At 45.8% G+C, this 27,234-nt stretch overlaps 1 protein-coding gene across 1 annotated transcript in view; it reads left to right on the top strand.

The window, feature by feature from the left end:
- Positions 1–25,777, top strand: part of LOC118384511 (protein tweety homolog 3-like) — a 72,120-nt gene extending 46,343 nt beyond the window's left edge. Inside the window, exons 4-14 of the mRNA XM_035771111.2 lie at positions 136–356; positions 1,426–1,521; positions 4,383–4,455; positions 5,038–5,113; positions 10,709–10,764; positions 12,021–12,113; positions 13,518–13,610; positions 15,998–16,134; positions 18,201–18,377; positions 18,998–19,076; positions 24,130–25,777. Of these exons, the coding sequence (XP_035627004.1) occupies positions 136–356; positions 1,426–1,521; positions 4,383–4,455; positions 5,038–5,113; positions 10,709–10,764; positions 12,021–12,113; positions 13,518–13,610; positions 15,998–16,134; positions 18,201–18,377; positions 18,998–19,076; positions 24,130–24,288 (1,260 nt within the window). The 3' untranslated portion in view covers positions 24,289–25,777. The remainder of the gene's footprint in view (positions 1–135; positions 357–1,425; positions 1,522–4,382; positions 4,456–5,037; positions 5,114–10,708; positions 10,765–12,020; positions 12,114–13,517; positions 13,611–15,997; positions 16,135–18,200; positions 18,378–18,997; positions 19,077–24,129) is intronic.
- The last annotated feature ends 1,457 nt before the right edge of the window (positions 25,778–27,234 follow it).

The following is a 27,234-nucleotide window of genomic DNA, read 5'->3' as shown; positions in this document are numbered from 1 at the left end:
ATCACTATAAGGAGCAGTGATTCCCCTGCTAACCCCAAATAGATATGATATAATTAACACTATTGATTTTGTCTATCCCCATAAGGAATGGGTTGTTTGTGACTTTGGGTGTCCCTCCCTGTGCCTACTACCTAGGTATCAGACGGCACGGGCTCCCTGAAGCAGACGGTGGATGGCAGTCTGGGGCAGCTGGAGGGCCAGTACGCCAAGCACACAGACTATCTGTCTATCATCCAGAAGCTGCAGGGCCAGCTGGACGAGCTGGTGAGGCAGATGGTGGAGATCCCCTTCTGGGGAAACAGAGACATCTCCCTGGAGGAGCTGGCCGTCAACATCGAGCTCTACGACTGGTACAGGTGAGAGATGGGCAGACTGGGAGACTCAATATATGACATCTCATGACATACAATTTCTATTGTTCACCAAAACCATTACCAGAACCGAGGCCTGTTTGTTTTAGTACATCGTTTGGCTATTGTAGGTGAATGTAGTTGGAGTTAGTTTTCCTGTCATGTTGTATGATACATTGCTTGTATTTCAAGTTGGGTATTAGGGAGTTTTTATTATTAGCTACTTTTGCTGCTGCTTCATTTACATACAGGAGCTCACAGCAACATGGGTTTAATGGAGTGTGAACAGAACTACACAGTTTCCACTCTGAGAGGAATCCTGCACTAGAGGATTAGCAGTTTACATGAACAGTACGTCATTCCTCGTAGATTGATGTTTATGCTGGTGTCGTGCTGCAGAATTCCATTGCTAGGCCCTTTAGAGAGAGAGTCATCTCAGTTGATACTCAGAAAAGGCTAATATGAACCACAAGAGACCTCATATTTTTCTGGGGAAACCCTTCAAATTAACCATTTTAGTGGGAGGAGACACTGGATGAAACACACAACACAGTCCTCCCTCCTGTAACTCGTGTTAACAACCCTGCAGTGTAAGATAGTTTATATATCCTCAGTACATTTCACAGTTGGATAGTTGGCCTCCTGGTGAGACCGTCCAGCTAGCCAGTCAGTGATATTCAGTTGGCTCTGTATGAATGTGAAAGTCGTTAACAGAGATGACTGCAGTAAACAGTGGAAAGGCCTTTACAGTTTAATCAGTCTGATTCCGCAGCCGACCCTCCCTGCTACTTCCTCTCGACATCTCAAACACTTCCTCCCTCAGCATCTCGCAGTGGAAGTGGACTTCAAATCACGTCTCCTTCTTGTTTTATGTTTGAAGCCATCCCCATGTTTGTATCCTTTTGATTTCTTTAGCAGTACCAATGTGATTTGTACAGTGGTCATAGAAAACTCCTTTTTGCTGTACTGTGCTGCGTTTGTCAGCAGGTGTTGGGGTTTCTTCAGTCAGTTGGTCTATAGTTCTGTTGTGTTTGTGGTTGTTTGTGACTGTTGTTATTGTTGTTTTCCACTTCAGGTGGCTGGGCTACTTAGGCCTGCTGCTTTTCAACATCCTCATCTGCCTGTTGGTGCTGTTTGGCCTCATTCGCAACTCCAAGGGAACACTTATTGGGTAAGTCCTACCATGTGAGGGAGTGAACCAAAAAGAACTGTGGGGAGGGGGACCATATTCTGCTGGGCCATATATTTATAGCAATTGTCATGCTATTGAATTATTTAAACAAAATGAAAGCCTCCAACGTGTCAGAAGTTTTATCTCAAGTATCACTTTGTTCGCCCGTTGCAAATTACTTTTCACTGTATGCTGAACAGCCTTGTCATTGCGATTATGTGAGACGAATTCACGCTTCCTAAAGTGTCAGCCAGTCACAGTCCATTTGGCACGTGCATTAAAACTAATCTCTCAGAAAATTCCTCTGTCTCAACTCTTGATAACTCTGCAGGAAAGTATGTTAGATCCTTTTTTTAAAGGCTTCAAGGACACAGGCTCATCACTGCCTGTCCTCCTCTTCAGTCCCTCCCCTTCTATTTCATTTAATGATCTGTGACTGTGGATACAGCGGGGTCAGTTTGGGAGGCTCATTATCATGTTGGTCAGTTCCAGAGTGTTGGGCTTTATGGTTCCCCCAGGTCCCGCTCTCCTATCCCTCCTATGTCCTTTCATCTCACACATCCTCAGTGAATCAGACCCAGGTCATCCTCAAGCCCTGCCCAGAGACCAATGAAGGGGTACTTCCTCTAACATAATTAACCCTAACTCTCCTTGTGAGATGAGGGAAACAGTATCCCTGTGGGTGTTTAGGGTTGAAATCAAGGTCTCCCTTTTCATAGCTCAACATTAAACCCTCCAGCATTTTATTTAGATCAGTCATAATGTGTAATAGCCATCGTTTGGTGTTAAGGCTAAGCAACTCCCAGTCCAAGGCAATGTTCCCTCAATTTTTTTGCGGCATTGAGAACATTTTTGTCTGCTGAGAGCAAACTTGAACGTTATGGAAATTACAGTGTGTGTTTAGTGTGTGATCTGAAAATGCATCCCATAACATTTTAGCATGGAAATAACTATTGAAATAACTGTTCTATGATACAGGCCTACATCCCATGAGACTTTCGAAAACATGCAGGGCTTGACATTAACCTGTTTAGCCACTTGTCCTTCAGACAAGGAGGTGACTGGAAGTGTTGTTGTATTGTGTTGAGTCCACTTTACAAAATAAAAAGTTCTGTTACCTAAATCCCTCATTTGTTTAGGAAAAACATTCCCTATTCCCTTGGCCCTTGCTCTTAACGTGACGCATGTATGCATCGCATGCACATGACCAATAAGGCCTGACCTATAGCATATCATAATTACATCAATCAATTAGTTATAACAAACTCTGAACACCGTAACACATGGCAGCAAAAGGGATGCAGAGGACGTGACAAATAAACTTGAAACCGGAATGTTTACTGGTTGCTCAGGAGGTAAAGGGGAAGTCAGATGTGTGGAATAAATTTCAGTAGTTGTGGAAAATACTGGATATCAAGAAAAAGAAGGTAAAGAGCAAGCACCGAGTGCCTTATTTTATTGAACTAAAATGCTTGATTTGCATTTCAAATCATTAATGACTCGTATGCTATATGATGATATGAACAGCTGGATGATTGATACACTGCTGTAGCCTATATAACTATTGAAATCTAGTCCTCAGTGAGTTACGGTATTAAGACCAAACAGGATGCACTCTTAGGCCAACAGCTCGATGGTGGTTATACAATACTGCCATACTAAGCCTACTAATGATAATGACATTACTTATTATTATTATTATAATGATGATGATGATGATGATGATCATACTAGTAATAATAACAAGAAAGGAGGGTTGTTATTATTATTTTTTTCATTATTATTATTGTAAATATAATTTTTCTGACAATTTGGAACCGTGTAAACACTAAATAAATGATAAATAATACCAGAGGCTGTTCTAACAAAAAAAAAATATGTAAAGACTTTATTACAGCATAGCGTAGATTAAAAACAGCCCAATTTGTGAAATTGTTTATCCGACTTGTGGTTGCGTGAGGCTTGGTGCTCACGGAATCAGTAGGCTATTAAGCAAACACTCAAACAGGCAACAGAAGCAGGATATGTCTTATTTCTGTTCAATATATATGGATGATTTATAAAGCCGATCCCATATAACATTTAGGGCTATTGATTACAAACCTAATTAAGATGGCGTTTCCTCTCTCCTCACTTTTCTTAGACAATTAAGGCACGGGCTGTTTTCTCGTCTCCAAACTCTGCTGCTGCCTCCCACATATGTTGCTTTACTTTGTTATTATGCACATAACAACATGGTTTAGGAAATGCACCAATTCAATAGCGTACTGATATTTCAGAACCACGGACAGCGACCTCTATCCAACTCAGGAGAAAGATAATTTGTTATAAAGTAATATTATTTTTATTAGTGTTGCACCTTTGTTGTTATGTAATATAACCATATACAATTTCAGTATCACTTCTTAGTGATGGACTGTGCCATCCACACGGCCTCCACAATAGATTAGTCCACTCAGACAGGTGCCAATCAGACAGATGTCTTGTAAACAATGATGATAAATAAAAATCAATAGAAATCTCGGTCGACCAAACAATCAACCAGTCTACTAAATGGGGTCAGCCCTAAAATGTGCACGCAGATACATGCGGTCTGCCTATAACTAAATCTCAGACGTTTTTTTCCCCCGGTATGTTGCTTTGAAAGGGACAAATTATGTTGATTCGATCACAATTCCCACAGTAGAGGGAAACGTTGCCCGTGTAAACTAACGGGGTGAATCTATAGTAAACTTGAGTGATGTTCAATCTCGTGCGTCTCTGTGCGGGCTGATATTTCTTCTGGGTGGCAGTACTGTAATAACCTCTGTCCTCGCTCTCTGTCTCTCTCTTTCTCTCTCTCTCTCTCTCTCCTTCCGCAGAGTGTGTCTTCTGGGCATCCTGGCTCTGGTTATTAGCTGGGCCTCCCTGGGCCTGGAGTTGGCTGTGTCTGCCGTGAGTGTCTCCATGGGAACATGGCTCTATATCTCTATGTTGAGGCTTGGAACCCAGAGCTCAGTCCCAGTAGTGTGGGAGTTAGAACCTGTACAACCTTATACCTGAATCACTGCAGTGGGCCAGCTGACACTGAACAAAAAATCATGTTTGGCATGAGGTACTATTATCAGTATGATTCATGAAGTTAGGGTTGTTAACACTTGCCAAGTTTATCTAGGGACAATTGCAAGGCAGACTAGCTACTACAATTTATAGCTGGTACAATGTGCCGTTCATTGTGCGCAGCATTCCTTTATCAAATATTTAGCACCCAGTGGGATCTGTCTTTATGCATATCCCCCTCCCACACCATTTCAAATGGATAATGCCCTCCCCTGCGTATGATTCAGAGATGACCCCCCTGCCTCGTCTTCCTTCCGTGACACGATGATGCATGTGATCTTTATTATCTCCTGATGGAATCCTCTAGTGAGACTGATTATCCTGCAGACTAAACATTCTCATTATTCTAACTACTGTGTTGTTGGGAAATGTTTGTTTTTTCCCAGCGTGTGACTGTGTTTTACTCCCTCTCTGCAGACCTCCAGTGACTTCTGCGTTGCTCCAGACATGTTTGTCACCCAAATGACCGAACAGTATGGAGTGCTCAATAAAGGTGAAGATTCATTAAGAGGAATCGTCAGTGTCTTAGATTTGTCACGTTTATTGAGAGATCGATCATAAAGTGAAATCCAGACACTGCTCTCTGTGAGATTCACATCTAACTCTACTTTTAAGTTGTTTTGTGTAAGAACGCCGAAAGGCAGGTTTTTGTTCGATTTCTCAGTCACGTAAGCTTTCATATCCTGTTTGATTTGGAGGAGAACAACCTGCTGACTATGAATTGCATTCTCTCTTCAACTTGACAGAAAACTACAACAGTTGTCGAAAATCGTTATAGGGGAAATGCATAACACCAATGAAAAGTGTGGCTTTAACACAGTCTGTTTGTTTGTTTGATAAAATGAGTGTTTCTTTTGTCGTCGGGTACTCCTCTGGAGGATGTTTTTGATAGCTCTGACAAATGATTGGATTCATTCTCTTCAGTAGCATACACACTGGGATATGATGCGGAAATAATGACAGAGCAACCACACAAATGCCAAAAGCGCTTTAATATTTGCCAGACAAGCCCAATCACTGTGATGCTCAATCAATCCCCCATCCCACCCTGGGGAGAGAGATAAACCTTTTTCTTTTCTCTGGCCAGCGGTGAAATGTATTGCTTTCAGATTTATGGACCAGGGCTGGGGTGCATGAGCTACCTCCTCAAACCTGTAATAGGATTCAATAAATTACCCCCAGAGCATCTGTGGCCGGGCAGACAAGCCAGGGGTGACTGGCTGCGCTGAATTTTAAGTGTCTAATGCGACCTGTGGCGTAATTGGCCAAACTGGTCCCATGATGAGGAGAGAGAAGGAGCCAGGGGTGTGTGAAGTAGTGTGTGTGTGTGACTGAGATAAGACCAGTGGAGGAGGGGGGTGAGGAGAGATGTTATGGTGAAGCAGGCAGGCAGAGTGGGTGGGTGGGTGTTTGTTCCTACTACAGTTGAAAGTACTGCATCATTTGACAGAGTCACCAGTAGGGCTGGGAATTGCCAGGGACGATATAATCACGATACTTAGGTGCCTTCCGATTCTCACATCTCACAAGGGAGCCACGAGAAAACAACAAGTTTTGATCAGTCATGGAAATAAAAGTGCTGAAAACAAATTGGCTCCATATTTCACAAAATAAGCTATGAAGTAAAAATACTATTATTGCAATATTGTCAAAACGATACGATATATCGTCAAAAATAACACTATGTAACTGTATCGATTTAACAATATTTTTCCCCCATCAATAGTGCCCAGTTAGTGTCATCCTTTTTCTAAATCACCACTCCAGCTTTCCCTCTCCATTGTCAAGTCATTGCTGGAGAGAATAGAGCTCTCTACCCTGTCTACTCTCCTTATGAATACTAGAGGAGGCGCTCCAGTAAGGAAAGCCTACATTAACTGTAGATCCTGGCTAGTGGAACTGTTGTTAAGACCTGCAATTGAAGGTGGAAGTTTACATACACTTAGGTCGGGAGTCATTAAAACTCGATTTTCAACCACTCCACAAATTTCTTGTTAACAAAATATAGTTTTGGCAAGTCGGTTAGGACATCTACTTTGTGCATGACACAAGTCATTTTTCCAACAATTGTTTACAGACCGATTATTTCACTTATAATTCACTGTAATTCACTGTATCACAATTCCAGTGGGTCAGATGTTTGCATACAGTAAGTTGACTGTGCCTTTAAACAGCTTGGAAAATTGCAGAAAATAATGTCATGGCTTTAGAAGCTTCTGATAGGCTAATTGACATAATTTGAGTCAATTGGAGGTGTACCTGTGGATGTATTTCAAGGCCTACCTTCAAACTCAGTGTCTCTCTGCTTGACATCATGGGAAATCCAGAGAAATCAGCCAAGACCTCAGAAAAAAAATTGTAGACCTCCACAAGTCTGGTTCTTCCTTGTGAGTAATTTCCAAACGCCTGAAGGTGCCACGTTCATCTGTACAAACAATATTATGCAAATCTAAACACCATGGGAACTGTTTGGCCATAGAACTGTTTGGCCATAATGACCCTCGTTATGTTTGAAGGAAGAAGGGGGAGGCTTGCAAGCCGAAGAACACCATCCCAACCGTGAAGCACAGGGGGTGGCAGCATCATGTTGTGGGGGTGCTTTGCTACAGGAGGGTCTGGTGCACTTCACAAAATAGATGGCATCATGAGGGAGGAAAATTATGTGGATATATTGAAGCCATCATATCTCAAGACATCAGTTATCATCATGTTAAAGCTTGGTTGCAAATGGGTCTTCCAAATGGACAATGACCCCAAGCATACTTTCAAAATGGCTTAAGGACAACAAAGTCAAGCTATTAGAGTGGCCGTCACAAAGCCCGACAAAACCTGACTCAGTTACACCAGCTCCGTCAGGAGGAATGGGCCAAAATTCACCCAACTTATTGTGGGAAGCTTGTGGAAGGCTACCTGAAAAGTTTGACCCAAGTTAAGCCATTTAAAGGCAATGGTACCAAATACTAATTGAGTGTATGTAAACTTCTGACCCACTGGGAATGTGATGAAAGAAATAAAAGCTGAAATAAATCATTCTCTCTACTATTATTCTGACATTTCACATTCTTAAAATAAAGTGGTGATCCTAACTGACCTAAGACAGGGCATTTTTACTAGGATTAAATGTCAGGAATTGTCATAAACTGAGTTTAAATGTATTTGGCTACGGTGTATGTAAACTTCCGACTTCAACTGTATGTGCATCACCTCATCTCTGTTCAGTACATTATCTTCACACACTGCCTTGAGGCTGGACCTGGGCATTCAGTGGTGTTACTGTGTTCTGTTTTTCCTGCGTGTTAACATGCCTGTGTGTTTAAAAGCAGAACTGGAAATTATTGCAAATGAATGTAAGGTGGTTTTAGACTTCAAAGCGAGCTGAACAATTGTGGCATTGCAAGCCTTGATTTTAAATGGGTACGCTATTGGTGATATGACTCTGCAAGAGTCTCTTTCTCTTCAACATGATGTCCAGTACATGTTTGTGACCCCTAAGATTGACCTTGCCTTCCACCCCTAAGGTTGTTGTTCTCAATCTGCAAAAGGTCACCCTTTTCATTACCTTTATTCCGTTCTATCCTTATTTCATACCTGTCACTCGGCATCAGGAGAAGTGGCCGCCCTGGACAAGCCATTGGTTTTATTGCTGCACACGATTTCCTGTTTATTTTGCCCTGGTAAACGAACGCTACAGGCTAAAGTGGGGAGAACAAGTAGATTTCCTGTTTATTTTGCCCTGGTAAACGAACGCTACAGGCTATAAAGTGGGGAGAACAAGTAGATTTACTGTTTATTTTGCCCTGGTAAACGAACGCTACAGGCTATAAAGTGGGGAGAACAAGTAGATTTCCTGTTTATTTTGCCCTGGTAAACGAACGCTACAGGCTATAAAGTGGGGAGAACAAGTAGATTTCCTGTTTATTTTGCCCTGGTAAACGAACGCTACAGGCTATACAGTGGGGAGAACAAGTAGATTTCCTGTTTATTTTGCCCTGGTAAACGAACGCTACAGGCTATACAGTGGGGAGAACAAGTAGATTTTCTGGATTTTTGTTTTAGATTCCGTCTCTCACAGTTGAAGTGTACTTGTGATAACAATTACAGACCTCTACATGCTTTGTAAGAGGGAAAACCTGCAAAATCGGCAGTGTATCAAATACTTGTTCTCCCCACTGTACCTCACTTTTCAGCACTGAGGTCTCTGGGAATCATTTCAACAGCTCTGGTTCCATTCTTCATGTTATCGGTTGTTCCTCGCTGGCTGTAATGTGTCTATCTTTACTGCCCTGTCCGAGCCCCAACAGAAAGGCTGTTCTATTCTCCCGCTTTCTGCTTAATGTTTCGGCCATTGTTTCTCTTTTATATCACTCTGCCATTGTGGTAGTAAAATCCTGAACCGAATGATTGAATCTTCCACAAAGTTAAGTTATGAGTCTGTCGTCTCTGACTGGCTGATTTAAACACTATTACAAGCAGTAAATGAGAGGTCTTCTATTCAGCCTGTTGTATATGGCCATCCAAGGATATCATTGAATGAGCAGTTAATTTCCCTTGTCAGTGCCATAATTCCACTGTTTATGAGACTCACAGGGAGGGAGCTCAGTTTAGAGGAGCTACAGCAGATGTGAACTGGCCCATCCATAACCAGAGCAGACTTGCTCTTCTCTCTACCACTCTGTGTGTGTCTGTGCGTGGGTGCGGTGCAGTATATCCGGAACCCATTTGACTGTGTGGTAATCAGTGAACGTCACAGACCAGTGTCACATCAGAAATAGGATGCCATGTGTTATGTTGGTGGTGCTGGTGATATTCTCTATGATTAATACTGGGGACCAGAAGTAGAGCCACTCTGATTCAAACCTGCGCTATGTTTGAGTCACGAACTCGCAAATATCATTATTTATTCAATTGCATGAGTGTGTGGCCCACACAGTGTGGGTGAGAATACATGTCTCCTTCTCACACCGTCCCAGATTGAGTTCCCTAAAGCAGGATACTGTTAATCCTACTGGTACAGTGTGCCTGGCCGTGCTGCTAGCTAACCCATTAGCATTGTTTACGGAGCTCTGAACTGTCCCCATCGACCCAGGTTCTGTCCCAAATGGCACCCTATTCCCTATATAACGCACTACTATTGACCAGGGTGTAAGGTAGGGTGACAATTAGAGACGCAACCCCAGTCTCTCCTCCTCACAAGCCCCAGTCTCTCCTCCTCACAAGCCCCAGTCTCCCCTCCTCACAAGCCCCCAGTCTCCTCTCCTCACAAGCCCCCAGCTAATCGGCAGCCATTGATTACCCTGCAGGCCCTCCCAAAGATCATTATTCACCCTCTTCAGAAAAGCAACCCCAAAAATATCCTTAGTCTGTCTGTCTCTGGGGAAGCTGACCTGAGATGATACCACATCACTGTTGGTTATGGAGTTCCCAGCTGACATTCAGTAGGCTGGGCACTGCTTCAGGCAGTGGCATATAAAGGCTATGGGATATCAAGGTCAGGGAATAGAAATACCATCCAGGGCCTCCCGGGTGGCGCAGTGGTTAAGGGCGCTGGGTTCGCGCCCAGGCTCTGACGTAACTGGCCGCGACCAGGAGGTCCGTGGGGCGACGCACAATTGGCCTAGCGTCTCCCGGGTTAGGGAGGGCTTGTCTGATCGCGCACCAGTGACTCCTGTGGCGGGCTGGGCGCAGTGTGCGCTAGCCAGGTGCACGGTGTTTCCTCCGGGTGGTGCGGCTGGCTTCCGGGTTGGATGTGCGCAGTGCGGCTTGGTTGGGTTGTGTATCGGAGGACGCATGACTTTCAACCTTCGTCTCTCCCGAGTCCGTACGGGAGTTCTACAACGATGAGACAATTGGATACCACGAAAAAGGGGTTTAAATTTTTTTTTTTTTTAAACATCCAGTAAGTCACCATAGTGGTGAATGAGAGGACCTGCAGGGGAAATGGTTGGATATAATATGATGTCCTCTGTGAGAATGTGGTATTGCAATTCACCTTCTAGTAGTGTTACTGTACTACTAGAACTAACTAGACTGAGGTTGTCTGCTCACATCATCTGATGTGTCATCATCTGTTGTGTGTGTTTTTCCACAGACATTTTGCAGTACTACATGACATGCAGTGTGGGCCAAACCAACCCATTCCAACAGGTAGGCTACTTCAAACAGACTTTTACTGGCCATCATATTTTAGCAAAGCGCTTTGATATAGGCCTCACAGGCAGCAGGGATGTGTTGGTTTTCTAACATGTTTAGTATTCATATCTTTTTCAGTGTACAGTATATGCGTGAATCAGGCTAACGTGTAACTTTGATGCGGGTTATAATTTATCTGATCTATTGAGGCTGAACAGTGAGATGCCTCTCATCTAGCTAACATCTAGCTAATACTGTATAAAGTATGCACATATCTTCTCTCATCTATGACCTCCGAATGACCTCTGCGTGTGAATGAGACGATCCCATTGGACGAAAGGAAGGGCGATGATGATCATATGCGGCCTTTATAGATTCATCTGTGGACTGCCGTCTCAGATGAACATTTCACACCCAACGCCTCGGCCTTAAAAGCAGCAGCTTTAACCCAGCGGGTGAAGTTGGTGGAAATGACGTCGTTAGAACACATTCTGCCTGCTGGCAAGAACCTGAGTCTTATTAAGAGGAGTAAGACTTGTCAACCACAGCTACTTCAGGGGGAAAATATAATCTTTTCACTTTGTAGCTTTTAATTTACTAATTTAGATGTCGCAAAACATTGATGTACAGTAAATGTTTACTGACAAAACATATCTCCCAGAAAAGCTTTCTGTTCAAAGAATACGGGTCAAGGCTGCAAGACTGTTTTTGGGTCACAAAAAGCATATTGTGACGTACACTCTGTACCAGTCCACCTAGAGAGGAGTGGTCTTGCTAGGTAAGACAGAACAAAATACACACTCCCTGTGCCTTTCATCTTTTAGGCCAAATGTCAGCTTTTCCCCGGAGGTGTAAATGTAGAACTGTGAAACAGCCACTAAGGCCATTGCCAGTGTATTAATGTGATTTGGAGACCCTACCATAACACCCTATCCATGACTTGCATTAAATGGACTGTAGTATTTTTTTCCCCCCCTCTTCTCAGTGCAGCACAAGCCCAGGCTAGCTATCACAGCAACATCTGTTATGAAAAAGGGTTGATATATATGTAATATATCTCACAGGTACCAGGTGTCAATGCCGACATTGGGTTGAGTGTAAAGGGACATATTTGACCATCAGAAAGGACTAGAGTTTGCTAGCATGGTTTAATATATATATATATTTCTGTGTTAGGGTCAGGAGGTTTGTCACGAAGACATTGAACAAGTAGCGCAGTACTCAGTGCCATGTCTGATACAGGCGGTCATGTTTCCCCTCTTGTGTTGTAGAAGTTGTCCGGGAGCCACAAAGCCTTAGTGGAGATGCAGGACGACGTGTCTGAGCTGCTCCGCTCGGCCACCAGAGAGTACCCCCAAACTAAGGTGAGCCTCCTGACATCTGTCACTTTATTTCCTGCTGTGAATGCCACCTGCCAGAGTACTGATGCTAAACACACCCTGCCTTCCCCCTGGTCTGGACACACTGTAATATTGTAGCAGTTCTATGAGTTGCACGGTGCACTGAATGGAACCAGTGGACCAAGAGGCAGAGAGAGAGGAGACGAGTGCACCTGGCCACAAGAGTCTGCTGCCACGTCACCTTTGTGTTATGCTCCTGTTACTTTCACTGACCTCCTCTGTACAGCCCTGTGTTGTATTGTCCAGCACTACTCTTTCCACTGTGTGCACAGAGCATACTTCAGTGGGACAGTGAAGAGAGAAAATGCTGGGGCCTCCCGGGTGGTTAAGGGCGCTGTACTGCAGCGCCAGCTGTGCCATCAGAGACTCTGGGTTCACGCCCAGGCTCTCTCGTAACCGACCGCGACCGGGAGGTCCATGGGGCGACGCACAATTGGCCTTGCGTCGTCCGGGTTAGGGAGGGTTTGGTCGGTAGGGATATCCTTGCCTCATCGCGCACCAGCGCCTCCTGTGGACGGGTGCCGTGCGCGCTAGCCAAGGTTGTCAGGTGCACGGTGTTTCCTCCGACACATTGGTGCGGCTGGCTTCCGGGTTGGATGCGCGCTGTGTTAAGAAGCAGTGCGGCTAGGTTGGGTTGTGTATCAGAGGACGCATGACTTTCAACCTTCATCTCTCCCGAGCCCGTACGGGAGTTGTAGCGATGAGACAAGATAGTAGCTACTAACAATTGGACACCACGAAATTGGGGAGAAAAAGGGGGTAAAAATTCAACAACAACAAAAAAAGAGAGAGAAAATGCTGAGTTCACAGGAACATTTCACGTTCTGTTGGGCTACCAGAGAAGTAGAACTCCATCGACACTCATCAGCCCTCATGTCCCAATTAGTCATTTAAAATAGACCTCTGGACAGACGCTGTTCTCTGCCGGCTGTTACAGCCCATAGGAGAATCCGGACGTGGTTTGTTATTACACCTCGTGCAGACAGACGGCGGTATAGCCTAAATTTGAGGTTTGGGAGGAAGTACCTTCATTTCAATGGGATGTGGTGCGCACCATTAAAATCTTGGAGTCTGTCTGCACGAGGCGTCAGGGTTGCTGACTCTCTTCTGGTTTGGGAGTTTTCTCAAAGTTTCGCCGACTCTCTACTTTTGTTGACGTCATACCAACCTTCTTTGCTAGTGTAAGTAGGACACGAAAAATTAAGTACTGCCAGTATCTCTCTCACACACACACACACACACACACACACACACACACACACACACACACACACACACGCTCACTGAGACAGTGGTCTGGCCTAATTTGCTGTGTTAAATGTAGACCTGGCCCTGTTTTTAAAGTGTTTGTGTGTTTGTGTCTTGCAGGGGAATCTAGAACAGATCCAGGGGGTGCTGAACACCACAGAGATCGGCCTGCATCAGCTCACTGCCCTGGTGGACTGCCGAAGCCTGCACATGGTGAGCTGCCTTCCTGCCTGGGACACCAGGGGGACCATGGCTAACATCCTTACTCCACAGGGGATGTCGTATGGTCTCTGTGTTGCGTGGTCACGGTCTACATGTGTACATATCCCTCTCTGGGATGTGGTTGTTAGCATGTACGGTCCATTCGGTGCATGTCCAGTCCGATGATGTTGGCAGATGTGTTTGCAAGCTGTGTGTGAACGGTCCAGTGAGTCGTTGTTTGACCCGCAGTTGGCTTTCCCTCTGCCTGTGTGATGGAGAGGACCATGTTCACAGTTCACACTCCTGTGCACGTGCGTCTGTGCTCCGCTTAGCTGAGCTCAACTCTGCTCCACTGCTCTTGGTTCAACCCTGTATTCAGACCTGCTCCTCTCTGCCTGCAGTGCATCCGCCGCCCTGGGCTGAGCTGCATATCTCTCTGATCTGTAGTAGCAGCCCTACCTGACAGCTCTTCACGTCCTCCTCTGTTAACCCCTATGTGGCCGGTGCCCACTGTCACACTGTCAGAACCCTGCCTGGGTCTCACTGTTCCTACTGTCACTCCCACTCTCATCCCCACCACTCACAGCCCTCACAGCGGAGGGCAGGAGGACCTGATCCAATCAAGCAGTAGCCCAGGAGCTCACATTCAGCCGAAACCAAGGCCACTTTCAGGAGCAGATAGAATGTCATGACGTGAATAGAGCTGACGTGGTTTGTTCTTCTACAGAGAGGGATGTTTGTTCTGCATCGTATATTTCTTTCTAAACATTGTGCTGAGCGTGACCCAGGAGGATGGTGTAACGTGCCTGCCTCTACATCACATGTAAACATGCTGTACCTAGAGGGAACAACCAAGACGTCTCTCAGTGCAAATGCAGGAAGCAGAAGTGGTCGTCATGAAATGTTTTCTTTAAAAGCTGGACAATATTATTCCCAACTTACTCTGCTTTGGTCATGTTGAATAGCACTCCCGGGTATTGCGCATGTCGTCAAGCTACTTCCTCTCGATAATGACTGTAATTTGCTTGGCTCTGAAGCAAGGCGCTGGAAAAGCACCGTCTTGGCCTGCTTTCTCACTCCTCCACGCCATGTATCATTAAATAGTCATGTCTAACCTCCCTCCCCCCAGTATGTGTGTCAGATAGGGCGCTGTGTACAGTACCCCTGTGTAGCAGGCAGGCAAAATGTAGCATCTGTTTGGTAGGTTAGTTGTATTTCTATGACGTGATGTGAACCTCTATCCTGTGCACTAGTTGTCATAGATACATGGCAACGAACCAGACAGTAGTGATGGGAGGAAAGATCCATGCAGTTACATATCGGGGTATTATTTTTGAAAAGATGGCGCATAGTTTTGACAGTATCGCAGTATTATCTGTGCGCTAGTTGTCTGTACCTGCACCAAAACTCCACTATTTGTCCTTCATAATTTTAAATAGGAAGCCCATTTGTTTTCAGCACTTCTATTTCCATGACTGATAACTTGTTTTCTCGTGGCTCTATCTTGTCCCTCTGCAGCAGCAATGTTTTTGAATGATCGCCTCGCAATAAAGTCACAGTATCGAATCGCAGTACAGATTACAATTGTGAGGTTCCCAATACATCGTCTTGGCACCTAAGTATCGCCCTACTAGACAGTGGAGTATACTATGTGCAGACAGATCTGTGACCATGTTAGTAGTATTGTGTCCAGGCATTGCAAAACTTCACATTTGCTCTTGCACAATTGCATCAATGTCCTGTCGTACAGGCCTCATTAACTGTGTTGTGTTCCAGGACTATGTCCAGGGTATAACAGGGTTGTGTTATTAACTGTGTTGTGTTCCAGGACTGTGTCCAGGGTATAACAGGGTTGTGTTATTAACTGTGTTGTGTTCCAGGACTATGTCCAGGGTATAACAGGGTTGTGTTATAACTGTGTTGTGTTCCAGGACTGTGTCCAGGGTATAACAGGGTTGTGTTATTAACTGTGTTGTGTTCCAGGACTGTGTCCAGGGTATAACAGGGTTGTGTTATTAACTGTGTTGTGTTCCAGGACTATGTCCAGGGTATAACAGGGTTGTGTTATTAACTGTGTTGTGTTCCAGGACTATGTCCAGGGTATAACAGGGTTGTGTTATTAACTGTGTTGTGTTCCAGGACTGTGTCCAGGGTATAACAGGGTTGTGTTATTAACTGTGTTGTGTTCCAGGACTATGTCCAGGGTATAACAGGGTTGTGTTATTAACTGTGTTGTGTTCCAGGACTATGTCCAGGATATAACAGGGTTGTGTTATTAACTGTGTTGTGTTCCAGGACTGTGTCCAGGGTATAACAGGGTTGTGTTATTAACTGTGTTGTGTTCCAGGACTATGTCCAGGGTATAACAGGGTTGTGTTATTAACTGTGTTGTGTTCCAGGACTATGTCCAGGGTATAACAGGGTTGTGTTATGATGGACTGGAGGGCCTGATCTACCTGGTGTTCTTCTCCTTCGTCACGGCTCTCATGTTCAGCTCCATCGTCTGCAGTCTACCTCACACCTGGAACAACAAGAGGTTAGAACCCTTCTCCCATACACACTACTATCCTCCAGTACCACATACAGTCCATCCAATTGGACCTCAATGCTATTTCTGTTTCTATGTTAGTGCTCCATGTCTATGAGCAAAATGGTTCAGAAAATTAACAATGTTTTAGGTATTTCAGGGTTTGAGAAACCATTTAGAATTGCTTCCAATAGAACTCATACATTAGTTAATAGAGCTTTTGCCTGAATCGTGGACTGTAGCCTCGGAGGCCCATTTTACGTTACAAGGAAATGACTCTAATGATTAGCCTGTAGACAGACAGAGAAAATACTATTATACAATTTAATCATTTTTCTTCCTGAAGAGTTTCTAAACCCCTGACTAAATGTGTTAGCTGATTTTAGTCTTCCTTTGCTAGTGTGTAGAACACTGGCAGCGTGTTCCATGGGACCTGGCCAGGAGGGCCCAGCTGCTTCCCCAAGTATCACTTCCTGTTATCCCCCTCTCCCTAATCGTGCAAAGCTTTGCCTAAATCTATTGCAACCATTGCATGGAGTGGTGTAATTTTGGAGGTTGACGTTGTACTTTATGAAATCCATCTGATTTCCCTCCGCTGGGTGCCCCTATCAGCAGCAGATGGATAGGATGAATCATAATGCCTTGTAAGAGAGATGAGAGTTAGCTGTCCCAAGCCACGCCTCCAGTTTAACTCCACTATGTAATTAGCAGAGTTCTGAGGATACTGGTGGATATGTTATGTTCTGCAGTTTTATCTCAGCTCGCTGTTCCTGTTACACAGCAAAGGTTTTTTTTAATAGGAATGCATCTTCTAAATGACATATTTGAGTAATAGCTCATTGTTGTAATGATGCATGTAGTTCTTAATAACCCAACATTAAGCTTTACTGCTTTTAATGCCATAAGCCATCCCATTGATATGTTTTATATATGAACACGGCAATGTTGGAAATTAGTTACGCCCCCCCAGTACGTACTCTGTCTTCGTAATGTTCTGTATGGGTGAATGCGTGCTGCCCTGAATGGGATGATGTCATTAATTAGCTGTGTGGAGGAGAACGCTGTGGGTGGTGTGTTGAACACTAGAGGGAGACAAGTCACCATGACCATGTCATCATCATCAGCGCTATTCACTGCAGCGCCACAAGGGCTGTTTTTGTCTTCTTTTGTTGTCCATGTTTTATATCTAGACCGTTGTGCTACAGGGGGAAATGTCTTTCATTTTTTTGAAAATGTGACAATGTGGGCTTTCAGTGGTTCCCTTGCGGTAGTCACGATCACAGCTCATGTTTGAACAGAAATGGCGAAGTGAACCAATCTGTATTGTAGCAGATCAATCTGTAATATTTGTGTAGAAACTGAATACATTTATATCTTAGTGGAGCGTGGTTTTATTCCTTAAGCTCAGTGGGGATTTGCTGCTATCCCTTTTTCAAAGAGAAGACTTCTTTCGTCTCCCCTTGGGCAGTGAAGAAATTGAATAGAAACGTGGCCGTGGATGAATGCAAAACGTGACTGTGAATGTGCCTGTTTTTGTGCCGCTGCTGCTCTCCCCATCAGTGGGATAGGGCCTCCCTCTTGTGGCCGTTTGTCACTCTGCAGGGTTGTAATTCCATTTCAGTTTGGAAATAACTGTCATTCCAATTTTTGTCCCCCATGATGAAATTGAGAATGGGACTGTGGATGTGTCCTTGTACGTTTGTCACACGCAATACCTCAGACAATGCTGGCCCGATTTTGACTAAACTTGGGTGAATGGTGCGTCTTTCCATAGAGATCTGACATTTACAAAATGACACTGATTTGCCCAAGGCAGGAGCTATAGTAATTAACTGATATGTGTTAGTCACATGTAATATCTCATTTGGTCCAAGCAGGGGGCGCTGCATCCTTCTTCGGGTATGACATGTTTTCTGTTGCCTTTTCCTCAATGATTTTCTATGAGAAAGTGTGGAAGTTGAATTGTAATTTCTGTTTTCTTCCTGAATTGAAATGGAATTGACTCCAACCCTGGTCGTATGTGTCCTGGTGGACCTGTGACTCAGCAGTGTCTCTCTCTCTTTCTCTGTCTCTAGGAACGAGGCGGACAGCGAGGAGGAGTCCATGGCCCACGGAGGCAGACTGCAGAACCATGACAACCTGTACCGCGTCCACATGCCCAGCCTGTACAGCTGTGGCAGCAGCTACGGCAGCGAGACCAGCATCCCTGCTGCAGCACACACCGTCAGCAACGCCCCCGTCACAGAGTACATGTGAGTACAGTAACGCCAGTCCCGTGGAACACTCGTCTCAAAGAGAATCACTGGGGAACAGTGGGTGCACTTCCCCTCCACTTTCTCAGTGTTGAAAGGTTCAAAGCAGGCTGTGGTGGTGAGGATTGAGGAATGTGAGATACCATGTGACCCAGGGCTGTGCTAGCACAGAGAACGAGAGGAGCGGTGCTCTGCTCTCCCATAGAGGGTCACATTCTGGCGGCCACGAGCGATGCAGCTGTTGCTCTCCAGCTGTGGCCCTTTGAAACCCAAGGCCAACAGCCTTATGAATGGACCTCTTAGGATGGGGGCTGGGGGAGGGGATTTGTTGGTACTTCTGGTTTTGGTGGATTGTACAGCACAGTACAGCCTGGGATGTACTGTGGGGTTCTGTGTCTGTGGTGCCTGTAGGGGTTTAAATGGTATCATGAACTATTTGTATATGTGGGTGTACGTGCTTCTGTGGCATGGAAAGTATATTTTGAGGGTCAGTAAGTCATGTACGTGTTTGCACCTGTTTCTGTGCGTGTGTGTGTGTGTGTGCGCGCGCAGGTTCTGCAGCTGTAGTTCCATCTCCGCCTGTGTTTAACCTTGGAGTGTGTGTTTGTTCTGTTACACAGGACCCAGAATGCCAATGCCTTCCAGAACCCGCGGTGTGAGAACACCCCACTGATAGAGAGAGAGTCCCCTCCTCCCTCGGTAAGTGTCCCAATGTCTACGTTATACACTGATTGGCAGAACACCTCCACTGACTGGGTCATTTGGCAGCCGTTGTGTAGGACACGATAATGATGATGATGATAATGAAAGATCTTCCGATGAGATCTTGTTTTAAAGTAAACAGTCTGCCAACGGGGCCTGGCTTTGGAAATGATGTCTCAATGTAGCAAGTGCATTGTTTTTGCCTCTTATTTTGACATATTCAAGTGAGTTTGGCTCACAGTAAGGGCTAGAGTCAACATGACGATCCTAGCTACCAGTCTTCACAGGTTGTGTGTTGTAAGTCAACCTGAATCCCTCCGTCAGTGGTCCCTGGTCCTCCCTGGCCGGTCGCCTTCCTGTCCTGGAGGCTGAGCCCCTCCTTGGTGTCCATGTGTCTGCTTGGGCCTAGACTCTGCGCTGTGTATCTTCTCTATACTGTCTTGTCGCTGTTGTTTTCTTTCCTGCAAACCCACACAGTTGTATTTGACTGCCGACATGGACAGTTACAGCCGCAACAGCTGGCAGTTAAAGCCCTCGGCGAGTGAGAGATCGTTTTGGTAACCTCCTCCGCTATGCTAACAGGTACAGACAATGCCCCCCCCATCCCCCCCACCTTCACTTACTGGCCTGTGTTCGCCCCCAAACCAAGTCTCCCACCCCAACCACCCACGCCGTAACCAGAGTTACCTGCCACCCCACTGCCCTCCTGTGTCTTGCTAGTGTGACCCCTCACCTAACGCGTGTCCCCTGACTGTGGCCTTGGGCAGCATGCCTTCCTATCCCCCAGCACTGCAGCTGTTTTAGGTGGTACACGCCACGTTCTTGTCCTGTCTTCAGGCTCATCGCGGCCTTTCTTTCATGAACATTTAAGCCGACATCCAACAGAAAAGGACATTCGTGCTCGTCTGCCGAGCCCTTCAGACTGTTGCATTCCCCTTTCCACCTGAACCAGGGAGGGTCTGGAAAGGAGTGGACACTGTGAATGACATCTGAGTGGACTTTTTTAGGGTTTGACGGTTTTGAAAAATGAACAAGTCAATTACTGTAGAAGAGAACAACTTTATCCAGTTTGTTCCCAGGGGGATTCCCCTGGTCCAGGACTTGTACTGGTTCATTTTGGAAGTCTTGACTTCTTCTGTGAGCCAGAACATCTTTCTGCTACTGTCAGGTTGTTCCACCTATGTCTCCGTCTCTCTCCTGGCCTTCAGAGCTCATAGATGTACACTATAAAGGGTCAAATGGCTCCTGAGTGTGGAGTGGGATGATCTCCACTTCACTTTACCTCTAAGTCTGAGAGACTCCCATTGAAAGTCACATTGATCTGGCAAGGCCACTTTTCAGTAAAACCGTGTGCAGGATATAACGTCTGGTTCTATCCAGTTGGCCGAGCATGGCGCTGGCAACGCTGATGATCCTGGGTGCACACGTGACTGCAAGTCACTTTGGATAAAAACTAAATGGCATGTATATTATATAGGAGCTATAGGCAAGTGGAATAAGTCCTGTTAGTTCTGTAAACCTGTCACATCCTTTCACAGTAGGTACCGCAAGTAGGTACCGCGGGCAGGTACCGCAAGTAGGTACCGCGGGCAGGTACCGCAAGTAGGTACCGCGGGCAGGTACCGCAAGTAGGTACCGCGGGCAGGTACCGCAAGTAGGTACCGCGGGCAGGTACCGCAAGTAGGTACCGCGGGCAGGTACCGCAAGTAGGTACCGCGGGCAGGTACCGCGGGCAGGTACCGCAAGTAGGTACCGCGGGCAGGTACCGCGGGCAGGTACCGCAAGCAGGTACCGCGGGCAGGTACCGCAAGTAGGTACCGCGGGCAGGTACCGCAAGTAGGTACCGCGGGCAGGTACCGCAAGTAGGTACCGCGGGCAGGTACCGCAAGTAGGTACCGCGGGCAGGTACCGCAAGTAGGTACCGCGGGCAGGTACCGCAAGTAGGTACCGCGGGCAGGTACCGCAAGTAGGTACCGCGGGCAGGTACCGCAAGTAGGTACCGCGGGCAGGTACCGCAAGTAGGTACCGCGGGCAGGTACCGCAAGTAGGTGCCGCGGGCAGGTACCGCAAGTAGGTACCGCGGGCAGGTACCGCAAGTAGGTACCGCGGGCAGGTACCGCAAGTAGGTACCGCAAGTAGGTACCGCGGGCAGGTACCGCAAGTAGGTACCGCAAGCAGGTACCGCGGGCAGGTACCGCGGGCAGGTACCGCAAGTAGGTACCGCGGGCAGGTACCGCGGGCAGGTACCGCGGGCAGGTACCGCGGGCAGGTACCGCAAGCAGGTACCGCGGGCAGGTACCGCAAGTAGGTACCGCGGGCAGGTACCGCGGGCAGGTACCGCAAGTAGGTACCACGGGCAGGTACCGCAAGGCAGGTACCGCAAGTAGGTACCACGGGCAGGTAGGCGCAAGTAGATACCGCGGGCAGGTACCGCAAGTAGATACCGCGGGCAGGTACCGCAAGTAGATACCGCGGGCAGGTACCGCAAGTAGATACCGCGGGCAGGTACCGCAAGTAGATACCGCGGGCAGGTACCGCAAGTAGATACCGCGGGCAGGTACCGCAAGTAGATACTGGAAGCAGATACCATAAGAAAGATACTATAAGTAGATACTATACATACTATAAGTAGATACTATAAGGTAGATACTGTATATAGATCTGTAGATACTGTAGATACTGTAGGTAGATACTATTGGTAGATACTACAGATAGTCTGTAGTGAAGCCTGTCTCTATCTCTGAGGTAGAATTCCAAATGGTATACAGGTAAAGCAGTTAAGGGACAAAATGATCTATATTTCAGGTTTACATCACAGACTGAGCATGCAGTTAATTATTTCCATTTCCAACCAAAATGCAGACTGAAGCTTGATTTTATGCACCAGGCAGTTACATTTCTGATCTCACACACACTGTTCAGATCCAAATCTGAGGGTAGGGGAATCTGAGATATTGTGAACATACTGCTGATCCTAGGTGTTCACAATAGGCTGTCCAAATGACTCCCAGGGTTACATTCCCCCAAGGCAAAACCCCAGTGCTGTATCCCACATGCATTTGTTTTGCAGGGGGGACCCTGATTTTTTTTTTTTTTTTTTTTTTCACCTTTATTTAACCAGGTAGGCTAGTTGAGAACAAGTTCTCATTTGCAACTGCGACCTGGCCAAGATAAAGCATAGCAGTATGAACAGACAACAACACAGAGTTACACATGGAGTAAACATTTAACAAGTCAATAACACAGTAGAAAAAAGGGGGAGTCTATATACAATGTGTGCAAAAGGCATGAGGTAGACGAATAATTACAATTTTGCAGATTAGCACTGGAGTGATAAATGATCAGATGGTCATGTACAGGTAGAGATATTGGTGTGCAAAAGAACAGAAAAGTAAATAAATAAAAACAGTATAAAAACAGTATGGGAATGAGGTAGGTGAAAATGGGTGGGCTATTTACCAATAGACTATGTACAGCAGCAGCGATCGGTTAGCTGCACAGATAGCTGATGTTTGAAGTTGGTGAGGGAGATAAAAGTCTCCAACTTCAGCGATTTTTGCAATTCGTTCCAGTCACAGGCAGCAGAGTACTGGAACGAAAGGCGGCCAAATGAGGTGTTGGCTTTAGGGATGATCAGAGAGATACACCTGCTGGAGCGCGTGCTACGGATGGGTGTTGCCATCGTGACCAGTGAACTGAGATAAGGCGGAGCTTTACCTAGCATGGACTTGTAGATGACCTGGAGCCAGTGGGTCTGGCGACGAATATGTAGCGAGGGCCAGCCGACTAGAGCATACAAGTCGCAGTGGTGGGTGGTATAAGGTGCTTTAGTGACAAAACGGATGGCACTGTAATAGACTGCATCCAGTTTGCTGAGTAGAGTGTTGGAAGCCATTTTGTAGATGACATCGCCGAAGTCGAGGATCGGTAGGATAGTCAGTTTTACTAGGGTAAGCTTGGCGGCGTGAGTAAAGGAGGCTTTGTTGCGGAATAGAAAGCCGACTCTTGATTTGATTTTCGATTGGAGATGTTTGATATGAGTCTGGAAGGAGAGTTTGCAGTCGAGCCAGACACCTATGTACTTATAGATGTCCACATATTCAAGGTCGGAACCATCCAGGGTGGTGATGCTAGTCGGGTATGCGGGTGCAGGCAGCGATCGGTTGAAAAGCATGCATTTGGTTTTACTAGCGTTTAAGAGCAGTTGGAGGCCACGGAAGGAGTGTTGTATGGCATTGAAGCTCGTTTGGAGGTTAGATAGCACAGTGTCCAATGACGGGCCGAAAGTATATAGAATGGTGTCGTCTGCGTAGAGGTGGATCAGGGAATCGCCCGCAGCAAGAGCAACATCATTGATATACACAGAGAAAAGAGTCGGCCCGAGAATTGAACCCTGTGGCACCCCCATAGAGACTGCCAGAGGACCGGACAGCATGCCATCCGATTTGACACACTGAACTCTGTCTGCAAAGTAATTGGTGAACCAGGCAAGGCAGTCATCCGAAAAACCGAGGCTACTGAGTCTGCCGATAAGAATATGGTGATTGACAAGAGTCGAAGGCCTTGGCAAGGTCGATGAAGACGGCTGCACAGTACTGTCTTTTATCGATGGCAGTTATGATATCGTTTAGTACCTTGAGTGTGGCTGAGGTGCACCCGTGACCGGCTCGGAAACCAGATTGCACAGCGGAGAAGAATGTTTTCTCTGTTGGTGTTGTGATGTGTGGAGCTTGTTCATTCTCCAGCCCTCAAAACCAAACCCTCTCTATTGATTTGTTAAGGTGACCTGTTGTTCTCAGTGTGTTACATTAGTCATGCTTTTTTTTTATGTCAGGGCAAAGACCTGCACTTTCAAACATAGAAAATATCAAATATACACCCCTGAGGCAGAGGCAACATGTAAAGACTACGGCCTTCATTACAATGTTTTACTGAGGCCCCGTTCATGACTTTTCTACAGTTCTTTATTGGATGAAAATGTTTTATCTGTGAATACACGGGTCATCCCATGCTGTTTTGTTACGCCTTACTTTTCTCTTTCTCTCAACAGTACACCTCCAGCATGAGGGCCAAGTACCTGGCCAACAGCGGACCGGGTCCCAGTACCTCCACCCCCGTTCCTCCACAGCACCAAGAACACAACTCTGCACACCACTCACGACAGCACACTCCACACCGCCCACCACATCACCCAGCGGAACAGCTCTAGACAACACCGGGGGCGTGACCCACCAACAGACACACCAGTGTGGAACCACCTAGCCTCTAGAACTTCTTCTCCAACGCCCCTCAACATCTCTGTGACGTCATCGCCATCCTCATCCAGGCTACAGTCCCCATCTCCTTTCCTCTTCACTCTTACTAGCCCTCTCCCCCAGCAACAACTTCAAACATCTGAGCCAAATATGTCTTTTGAAGTGTGCATGATGGGAGAGCAAAGAAAGAACGCGCAAGGCAGACGCATCATGTAAATAGTTCTGTCGTCATTACAATGTTTTCCGTAGGCCCTTTCATGATGTTTCCAGATGGCCAGTCTGAGCTGGGCCACAGCAGAGCAGATAGCCAGTGCAGGGTGAGGGCCAGTGGGAGGTTATTTCCAGCATCGTGGGATCGCTGTCATCTGCTTCATGGGCTGCTAGTGGACTGACTGAGTTAGTGGCCCTTGTTCCCCTGCTACCACCGCCTCGCCTCAGTGCTGGACCATCCTCGTGGCCCAGGGACAATACAGACTAATAAACGATCTCTGCTCCTTTTCCTCCTCCTCTGCTCAGTCCACCAAATATCATCTTGAACGGAGTGATAATGTCTTATGTGAGGATATGTTGCTCAAACAACATATTTTGGTCTTATTTGTCTGCCACTTTTGGGGTCTCCCTGTATTTGATATTGTATGAAGGAGATATCCACAATCAAATGGTCTCCGTGTTAACCACTGCAAAAACCACTGGTTATGGTGCTGTGAAGGAGAGAACACCTGATGAGATAATGAAACTAAACTGCCATTGCTTTGGTGAGGACTGAGACAGTTATGGGAATATCTAGCACTGATAACTATTGATAGTGATTTTGTTCAATATGTTGCTATGTACTGTACTCTCTCATTGCTGGAGAAGATGTTGAGCAATACCTTACACAGAGAGATGTGGAAAGGCCTAGAAACTGCTGTTCCCTCATACCCTTTTACAGAACTAGGCCTCTGTCATGGCAAGTTGGGATCCATGCACGGTTCCTCCAAAGGTTGGGTGTACCTCCACAATACTATGGCCATGATATGTCTGAAAGACAAACACCAGTGTTTCTCAAGCATTCGGTGTGAGTGTTCTTCATAATAGTGGAACATCTCAGTTCCTCATGTAATCCTGTTATCTGGAGGACTTGCAACACAACCAGTAGAACGCCGGATCGAGGAAAGGGCATTAACATCAGTTGTAATATCCGGTCTCTCAATCCATGTGTCTGATGAGATCACATTGACATATCATTACTACTGTCTAACAAGCTGAGAGACTACTGATTACTCATCTATGTAGCCATCAGCTTGTTATTGCATTTGTCTGTACAAACAGACTGTGAGTGGGACCAGTTATCTTATTTCACCATGTCTTATAGTAGTAGGTCTATGACTGGAAAAGACTGGGATCTCTTAACTCTTACATTAGTCCTGACCTGCATGTTTGTGGTTGTTGTTGTCCCCCCTCCCTCAGGGGGAGTGATACAGTATGCCACTATTCCTGGAAAATGACTGAAGCGACATGGATTTTGAACTGGAGAGTTTTGCTGTGAAAAACGAGTTTATTTTCGATTCCAGCGGCTGCTTTCGGATGATGTGAACTGAAAAGACCGATGAAGCTCACTGAAGACAAGGAGCTGTGAACGGTGGGACCCGCTGTCTTATCATCAATACCACAGACCGCTGTTATCAGAACTGTAATTCTCATTACATTGAAGAGTTTGGTCAATTGAGGATATGCTCAACAAAATGTTCACACTTCTATGGGAAGGTTTTGTTCTCAAACGAAAGACTATTCAGACGAGGAAAGGAAACCTTGCAAAACGAATGGAAGCACAAGCTTTTTTTTTCAACAGACAGATATGAGGACTGGTTCCAGGTTGCTGAGAGACCAAACAAAAGAGGAGTTTTCCTCCACCATTATAAGACTCATTTAATAGATAATTTGCAGTGCTCTTCTGTTAGCCAGGTATCTTGTGCTGGTGTTGGTGTTCGTCTGCGTACAGTGGTCGGTGTGTTTGCTTGCCAGTCTCCTGTCCTCCCAACAGATCTCTGACCGCCTCGCACAGTTCTCCTCTGCTGAACCCTATGGATATAGTCCGAGTTACATCCAGTGTCTGGATGCTGTGTACATGAATTAGTATGTATTTCTTCTAAAGAGGGGTAGAATACATGTATTCTAGTGTACAATTATGCATGTTACAACAGCCAAGAGAACTGGACATCCTTAATGCGCCAGCATTTCATTGTCACAAAGATATGTTTTGGCGTAAAGAACTATTTTGGAGAGAAAAAATGAAACTGCAGGAGTTGTTTCACAATGGGTAAATTGAAGAAATACTGTAGTGACACGGGTTCATTTGTACCATTTACCTTTTCAGCAAGAGCATCCTACTTCTCTGTGGACTCCTAAAGCATGGTGCCCCTTCAAACGTAGAGTGAAATATTGTTGTACGTTGTTGCTACCGACGCTTCTCTTGGCGCCCCTTCGTTCTGCATTGTAATCAATATGAGAGGTGTGGTTCTTTCTTCAGTCTGTGCCAATAACCAAACGCAACACCTTACCTTTACTAGGATCTTTTTCAATGTCTCACGTAGGCCTGTTTGTACAGTTCACAGCACTGTGGTTGCCTGAGCAACCAAATTAGGAAAATGAGCCCTACATTTTGAACTGAAAATGTCTTGTTCTTTTATTCTCTGTGTGAAAGACCATTTATTATAGTAACGATGCATTTTTACCGTTTTAGAGTAGTCATATTATCTTTGTTAATATTGTAATGCTAGACCAATGTATAGACTTTAAAGGGACACTTCAGGGTTTTGGCTATTAAGCCCTTTATCTACTTCCCCAGCGTCTGATGTCCTAATAGACCACCGTCTCTGCATCCAGTATGAGGTAGATGTGCGATAGCTGAATGAGTGGAA

This window comes from Oncorhynchus keta, chromosome 32 (genome assembly GCF_023373465.1).
Source record: "Oncorhynchus keta strain PuntledgeMale-10-30-2019 chromosome 32, Oket_V2, whole genome shotgun sequence".
Lineage (NCBI taxonomy): Eukaryota > Metazoa > Chordata > Actinopteri > Salmoniformes > Salmonidae > Oncorhynchus > Oncorhynchus keta.
This window is presented reverse-complemented; position numbering and strand designations above follow the sequence as displayed.